Source organism: Scardinius erythrophthalmus (assembly GCF_964197995.2).
Source record: "Scardinius erythrophthalmus genome assembly, chromosome: 10".
NCBI classification, from domain to species: domain Eukaryota; kingdom Metazoa; phylum Chordata; class Actinopteri; order Cypriniformes; family Leuciscidae; genus Scardinius; species Scardinius erythrophthalmus.
The window spans coordinates 18,415,362-18,424,002 of record NC_138230.1 but is presented as its reverse complement, the minus strand read 5'-3'; the positions used below and the strand labels follow the sequence as shown (position 1 = coordinate 18,424,002).

Genomic DNA, 8,641 nt, shown 5'->3' with positions numbered 1-8,641 from the left:
TTCATTATACAACCCAGCTCTTAAGTCGTTCGCACTCACAATTCTATTCAGCTAAGGCATACAATTATGTCAGAGAGACCTTCGACTTAATGGGGTTGCCTTACCCATCCTGGATAAGGAGATGGTGCAGCAGCAACGTAAGAGATTCTGGATTCAGTGAAGAGGAACTAGCTTATAAACACTTGCAGCAAAGGCCTAGGGACAGGAAACACCATGTGCACGAATAATGGACGAAATGGCAATTGTGAAGCACATTGAGTAGATGGCAAAAGCTCGGCCATGTAGACATTGGCACAAAAAATAGAAAGAACACCGATATGGCAACAGAAGTAGCATACTGGTATTGATGGCTGTCTGCATTCACGACTACTGGAAAGTTCCAATGGCATATTTTTTTTAACACACTGAATGACTGGGTCAGAGAAGGCTACTCTTCTCTATATAGATCAATGTTGCCAACCCATTTTCTTCATTCTGTGAAACACAAATATCTAGGCATCTTCATACATTGAAAGAGGATGTTGGAGGACAGAAAAGTAACAAAACGTATACTTTATACACGTAAAAGTAGCCTAGGTCTAGTTGACAAATAATCAACTAGTAATGTTCTAAAGACAATAGCTTTGAGTGACGACCATATGTGTTTGGATAACAACCATAACAAACTGTTATGGTTTTTACTGTCTTTTAATTCCACCCATGACATATTAAATTATTTTACTTGACAGGCTTGCAGGACTGTTAACGTTTTCTATGTTAAGGTTAAAATAATTACAAATAAAAGCTTTTTTCGATGTTTAATTTGAGCTTTTCGAAGTATTTTTGATATTGCAGAGCGCTGAGAGCGGTAAAACAGTGCCCTCTTCTGTCAGCCATTGATAATATGAATTGCAATAGGTGGCGCTAATGCGCTGTCTCGCCCAAAAACAAAAACAAAAGAAGAACAAAACGAGGAAGGAAACACTTTACTGTCTATGGTCTACAGAGACATTCTCTGCTGTCTATGAGTAAACACGGCGTGATAAATTAACAGCACACTAGTGAGTATGACAAGTAAATTATATTTGATTAAACACCAATACTGAAAAAAATAATACTCATGCGCTATTTAGATGTTGCACTGGTGCTTGTTTGATAAAATAGACGGCACCATTGTTTTCTTATTTAAAACTTGTGCAGAAAGACACAATGTAAGACACGTCGCAGTCAAGTGAAAGATTAGCCATTAAAACAAATATATATTTGCCGGTAATGGCTCCAAACGCACTATTAATATTAATTTACAACCTTACATGCTATGTAAAAAACAACAACAACCATATGGTTCTTGGTTCGAAGTAGCCTATTAACTTAAAAGTTATTCACAGTGATTTAGAGACATAAAATCAACTTGATGAAACTTAAAATGTTAGATACAGAATAAGTACAATAAATTGTCTTACAATGTAAATGCACATTTATTGATCTACAAAAGGAATTCTTTAGTAGATATCCACCGTATTTATATGAAATTATGACTTGGCTATCAACCATGTTTACCTTACTTATATGACTTTTTATTTTTGTTATATTGTTTTATATCAGATGGAATTCAGGTAAATTAGGCGATGCGATATATTTCTGCATTCTGCAAAATTAGACAATGTAGGTGAAAGCACATAGCCTATTACAAAGTCAGTAATGTTGCGAATGAAAGTAGGTCACACATAATCAAGTGATTACCAATGACGTTAGATCATGCCTACATCCTGCCAACTATGCCAAAAATGTTAGATTAAATCTCCACATCAGAAATATTAGATCCAGTCTTTTACCAGTTTCCTTCATAAGATATCCGTTTTGTCTGATGCCAAAAAATAGTTAACAAAAGCCTAAAGGGTTGACAGAGGAAGCTGTGAAAAAGCATGAAGCAGGAGACAAAGGGATGATGATTATACATTAACAGGGTTTTACTGGATATTTTTAGTGGCGTATGTTTCAATGTTCAGACTTTGTCTGAACTTCATCCTTAGTCCAGATTTCGTCTATCCGGCAACAATCCGACAGGTGTTATTATACCAAAGCAAAATGTGGAAATGTCTTGCTTCACAACATCATCCTATGAACTGGAGTTAAAAACCTTGAAATGGAGATTCTCTTATCTATAAATCAAGAAGACAAATATCCTTTAAAACCCACACAATCATAAGATTAAACGGTATTAAAAAACACTGCCAGAGCAAGGAAAATAAGTCAAATATTAAGTAATATAATAAAAATGATTCAAGTATGAATAATAAATTAGTTAAAAAACCAAGACAGAAGTATGGTCACTGTTTTTAAGCTACATACACTGGTTACTATTAAGAATCCGTAGATCCTTCAGTAATGAGGGAATACATTAAAATTCACTGTCCCATTTTGTTGTTCATTACATTTCAACAAAAACAAGCATTATATTGTGTTGAATGTTTTTAAAATGTCGCTTGGCTAACAACCTTTTTTGTTTCGCTTGCAGCATTTCTGTGACATCATGGGGGTTCATGGACTTACAAGCTTTGTGGAAGGAAATCGCCAATTCTTCACAGATACGAGACTGCGAGACTGTCGCCTTGTGATTGATGGATGTAGCTTGTATTTTCGATTGTATTTCAACTCTGGATTGGATCAAGCACGGGGTGGAGACTACGACATGTTTGCGGAGTTGGTTCGACAGTTTTTTGCAGCACTTTTTGAATGCAATGTGCAGCCGTTCGTCGTGCTAGATGGCGGAATGGACCAGACGGACAAGAAGTTCAAAACGCTGCAGGAACGAACCCAAAGCAAGATCCGAGAGGCTCACTCTCTTTCCAGAGGATCTCACTGTTGCGTTCTCCCTCTGCTTGTCTGTGAAGTCTTCAAACAGGTCCTTGGCGAGCTTGGCGTGCCCTTAGTGCAATGCATTTCCGAAGCTGATTTTGAGATAGCCTCTCTTGCCAAACACTGGGGATGTCCAGTTCTGACCAACGACAGTGACTTCTACATCTTCGACCTGATAGGTGGCTACCTACCATTTTCATTCTTCCAATGGAATAACGTTAGCGGTAAAGCCACAGAACGCTACATCCCTGCCCAGCGCTACACCGTGAACCGCTTCTGCTCGCATTTCAACCACATGAACAAGCATCTCCTCCCTCTATTTGCTGTCATCATTGGGAACGACTACACAACTGGCAAAATAACCGAGATTTTTTTCAGCCGGGTGGAGCTTGAAAGAGTACCATCTGGTCAGAAGAGCGGACGTAGTTCCGGTCCTCGAATCGGGGGCTTTTTGCTCTGGCTGTCTCGGTTTACCAGCCCAGTAGATGCTCTGGAGGAAGTTCTGGAGATTCTGGGTGGACAACACAAAGGAAAATTGCGTACGCAGCTCTCTGCAGGAATGCAGGACTACCAGCTTCCTCATAATAGCAGTTTGGCTCAATACTTCTCAAGTCCTCAACCTGCACTTCCAGATGCCCAGGGGCTCCCAGCGGTACTGGTTTCTCAGCCCGAGTGGCTTTTAAGGATGGTTGCATCAGGCAAGCTGTCCTCTTTTGTCTTGGATGTGCTTGTACTCCAGAAGGTTCTGCTGGTTGCGCAAGTGGAGAATAGTAATCTGCCTAGCAGTCATACAACCTCACTGAGTATCCGAAAGACCATCTACAGCCTGCTGCTTGAAAAGGCAAGACAGGGCAGTCAAACGCCACAGGCAGTCACCCAGAGAGGACGAGGAAGGGGAAGAGGAGACCTAAACAGACAGTCTCAGGCTAAAGGAGGACAGCAGTGTGACACCCCATGTGTTGATGAGTATGACAGACATGAACTGAATCTAAAGAAAAACACAGTTGAGGCTGACCGATCCAACTCTGTGTCACAGCTGAAACTTACCACTATTGACAAGGTGATAAACATTTTCTGCATGTAAATATAGCCTACTTTAAAGTTTGTCTGCATAAACGCTTCTCCAATTGTCCAATCTCCAATTTGTTTTTTATTTTAGGCGTCTGCACAAGTGAAGCTGCAGGTGTTGTTGGGAACACTGGGTGTGATGGACCACATTTTACAGCCGTTACCCCCTCACCTCTGCCTTCCAGTGTGTGTGACGTATTTCTGGATGAATAACTGTAAACCAAAGCCCAGTCACCCTCTATTTCAGGCCATATTGCTGGGAATGGTGTATGGAGAACTCAGCTGGAGAAGGGCCCATCCTAATGGTGATCCCTTTTTTACTCAACATCTGTCTCAGGTGTATGGTTTGAGATGTAGAAAAAATATTGACATACATTTAAAAAAAAAAAAATGCATGTGCATTTACTTTACTCGCTTATCAACTTGACAACTTTAGTTTTAGAGATTTAATCACCTTGAGCCATATTGTTTTCCTCTCTCTATCTTGCAGACCCACTGTTTGGCAGCAAAGCTTCTGCTTCTGTATGTCAGCGATTATCTCAGCTGAGGGTCATTCCAGGACAAAGGAGGGGCCTAGATATGGGTGTGGCCCATTTGCTCAGCCAATGGCAGTCCTGCATGTGGGTGGCGATGGTCCTGAACCAGTTACTATGTTTCCCACTACCTGAACCTCAATGCTCCTGGTATGGTATGGCCATAAAATGATCCCACTGAAACATTTTGTAGTTCTCATCCTTGCTGTTTTGATTAAATCATCATCTTCTTTATTCATCAGATTTACAGTAAAAAGAGTACAATATTGAGGTGAAAAATACAGTTTTTTTTAATCATAATTGTATGTAACGTAATTGTACATAATCACATATATACTGTAAAATATATACACACAGTGTTCCAAATTATTATTCAAGTGACATATCACTTGGGATTTCAGTACGATAAACATTCAGATTTTCGTTTTTTAAAGAACGTGTTTGTTTGTTTTTATTTCTTGTATCTTTTTAGAGAACTGGTATCAATCATCAAAGTCATCACTGGTATCCATTTATCAAAGTAAATGGAAACCCTACCTGAAACCCTACTTGTTTTCCTGTAGCTCAAACAGTAGAGCGTTGGCGCTTGCAACACCAAGGTCATGGGTTCGATTCCCAGGGAAAGCTAGAACTGATAAGAATGTAAAATCTGTACCTTGAAATGCAATGTAAGTCGTTTTGGAAAAAGGCATCTGCCAAATGCATAAATGTAAATGTAAAGAGGTTGTTACACATTATTAAGCAAGTCACAGTTCTCATGCATTATGGGGAGGAAGAAAGATCTTTCTAAAGATGAAAAGCATAACATTGTGCAATGTTTTGCAAAAGGAATGAAAACAACTATTATTGTGTGAAAACTGAATGGAGAACATCGAACTATCGTAAGATTTGTGTGTAATTTACAGCACAAGAGAACTCGGTCAGATAAAGGCTTATGAAGGAAAGTTCCTGTCAAAAATATATTCTATTAAAAGGACCGCTATAACAAAAGCCACTGTTGAGCAGCAAACAGGTATTTGAAGCTGCTGATGTCTCTGGAGTCTCAAGAACCTCTCCATGCAGGCTGGCAGTTAATAGTGCGTAAAGTTGCATTTCAGCCACCTCTAACCAAAGCTCACAAAGAGAAACGTTTTGTACTGAAATCCTACTGATATGTCACTAGCATAATAATTTGGAACACAGTATATACATATATATATATATACACGCCGATGAGCCAACACATTATGACCACCTGCCTAATATGCTTGCCAAAACAGCGCTGACCCGCCGACTCGTGGACTCTCTCATGAAAGATGTCGTGGTATTCGACACCACAATGTTTGCAGCAGATCCTTCAAGTCCTGTAGGTTGCGAGGTTGAGCCGATAAAACTTTCTGGTCTAGCACAACCCACAGATTCTTCCCATAACCATCATTCAAATTTTCTGTGACTTGTGCCACAGTAGACCTTCTGTTGGCTCGGACCAGATGAGATAGCCTTCATTGGCCTCATACATCGATGGGCCTTGGGCACCTGTTTGTGGTTTGTACCTTCTCAGTCCACTGTTGGCATGTTCTCACCACTGCTGACCAGGACCAACCCAAAAGCCTTGCCGTTTCAAAGATACTCAGACCCAGTTGCCTTGCCATAACAATTTGGCCCTTATCAAAGTCGCTTAAATCTTTATTCCTGTCCATTTCTCCAGCATCCAACGCATTGATTACAAGAACCGATAGTTTGCTTACCATCTAATCTACCCAAACCTTAATATGTGGCTTGCAAGGAGAAGATCAACACTATTCACTTAACCTGTGACTGGTCATAATGTTTTAGCTCATCAATGTGTATATATATATATATATATAATCATATAAACTCATATAATATAATAGAAAGTAATAATAGTACATTTATAGTATTTACAATGACATTCCAATATTGCTTTTTTAGTAATGTTGGTAACACCTTACAATAAGGTTTCATTTGTTAACATTAGTTAACATGAACTAATAATAAAAAATAGCCTTCTAAACCATTTATTAATCTTAGTTCATGTTCATTTCCAAATGTAATTTACTAATCATTTATTTTTGTATCGAAGTTGTATCAATTAACATTATTTAATGCACTGTGAAGTGTGCACTAACATGAAAATGAACATTTAGATGAATTAACATTAACAAAGGTTAATAAATGCTGCAAAATATATTGCTCACTGTTACTTTGTTAGTTAACGCATTAATATTAATAAATGAGATCTTATTGAAAAGTGTTACTGTAATGTTACAATAGTGTGTAATATCTTAAAACAAATCACATTGATAATATCAGTACATTTACTGATGATCAGATTTACCCTAAAAATATATATTTGTATATTTTATATGTATTGTATTATATTGCTCTCTCTCTCTTTCTCAAAGGGTTTTCAGTGGCACTCTGCTGCATGGTCTTGAGGCTGCCATAAGAGGGGGTCACCAGTGCGAGTCTCTGCTTGCTGGGGACTCTGTTGCTTGGCAGCTCTATTCCATCCTGCTAGAGGCGTTAACAGGTCCTGCAGTATCAGCAGCCAGCAAGGGTAGAGGAGGGGGGCAAAGAGGGAGGAGCCATGGGGGGAGAGGGCGGGGCAGTGGAGGAGGAGGAGGAGGGAGGGGCAATGGAGGAGGAGGGAGGGGCAACAGAAGCAGAGGAATGACGTCTTCCGACAGTGCTTTGGACAACAGGTTTGCACTGTTGACCCTTGATGGCTGTCAGCAGTGGTGGTCTTGAAATGGAAGAGGAAAATGATAGATTAGATTTGAGAGAGGCTAATTTGGGAGAATAGAAAAAATAATTTCAGAGATTGTCTATATCTACGTTCTTGTGCGGCCTTACACTTTCTAAATTCACGATGTGGCTGAGGATGTACCTCTTTTCAGATGAAAGTAGGTTTTACCAACACTTGATTTGTGTCATGTGAAAATATTTTACTATGAGAGCTGTTTATGCACTAAGCTTACTTGCACTAAAACTATTTTGCAGCTATCATAAAAATGATGTATTTAATGTAACCTTTTATACTATTTAATTGAATGAACTTTTATTAAGAAAGAAAAGAGTAGACTTTGAATATTATCAATTTTGGGACCAATGTTTTTGGTACACTACTGCTCTGTTTATGAATTATTTTATGGTGCTTAGTGTAATTTGCTATTTTCATTAATGTTTTTAATCAGAATATGGTTCCTCTCAATTATGTAATGCTTGATTATTGTGTTTGAGATTACATTCAATACACTGAGTGAGTACAGAACTTCAGTGTCATTCTGTTTGAAAACAGCACATAATCACTTGCTTACTGCTTTGCTGTTGCTCTCTGGCGTTAAATCATACTGAAATTAAGAGTCAAATTATAAAAGTTTACACCGTTTTATTGGAAAGTGTCATTTTGTGCCAACAAGAGACTTGCCTTAAGTGTCACATCTCTTGGCAGAAGCAGACGTTTTAGCCATTTTTTTTCATAAAATTGTGTTTCATAAATCGGGGGCTTTGCCTTGAGGGAACAACATTACTGGGATTCTCATAGTGAAAGTATCATTTTTATTCCCAAGTACTTGTTTTTGAAATTTCTGATTGCACTTAACCATGAAAAGGTGTGTTGAAGACTAGACAAGGCACAAGTTAATTAGTAACACAACTAGAACATTAAAATAGCGTTATTACTCTTTACAAGCAAAAAATAATCATGCGAATTTCTTGGCTTTCCCCATGATGTCAGATCTGGTCGATACATTTTTGTCTAGAGATGTGTTAAATGTATCTGACTTGTTTCCTTGTCCTGGCTTTTTTAAGATTAGCAATTGAATATAATATTGTTGTATTCAAATAAAAATCAATTTTTGTAGAACTATAATACATTGAAAATCTGTTCAATTTTGGGTTTATTCAATAACATTGAATTGGTTGATTGATTGATGGATTGATTTGTGTTACATATTTAAGGAAGATCAGTGCTAGTTGTCACAAAGGCTATTAAACGGTTTTTAATTGGCTCTTACCCCATGTAGTGTCATCCTATCCCAATAAATGGACACAAAAAAATTCTGTAAAAAGTGTGACCGCTAGCTCCGTTTTCCAAGAAAATGTTAAGCAGCGCAACTGTTTCCAACATTGATAATAAGTATTCCTTACCAGGAATGATTTCTACAGGCTCATGTGATCCTGAAGACTAGTAATGGCAG

The 8,641-nt window shown here is 38.3% G+C and overlaps 1 protein-coding gene across 3 annotated transcripts; it reads left to right on the top strand.

The window, feature by feature from the left end:
- The first annotated feature begins 877 nt into the window (after positions 1-877).
- On the top strand, positions 878-8,488 carry aste1b (asteroid homolog 1b). 3 transcript variants are annotated; one of them, XM_081376899.1, is made up of 6 exons: positions 878-1,040; positions 2,498-3,898; positions 3,998-4,211; positions 4,397-4,589; positions 4,682-4,710; positions 6,845-8,456. In XM_081376899.1, coding segments are annotated over exons 2-5 (1,794 nt in total). In that variant the 5' UTR covers positions 878-1,040; positions 2,498-2,512; the 3' UTR covers positions 4,683-4,710; positions 6,845-8,456. The 3 variants fall into 3 exon arrangements, with proteins under 3 accessions (XP_081233025.1, XP_081233024.1, XP_081233026.1); XM_081376898.1 differs by lacking the exon at positions 4,682-4,710 and having other exon boundaries at positions 6,845-8,488; XM_081376900.1 differs by lacking the exons at positions 4,682-4,710; positions 6,845-8,456 and adding an exon at positions 4,912-4,985.
- Positions 8,489-8,641: the final 153 nt, after the last annotated feature.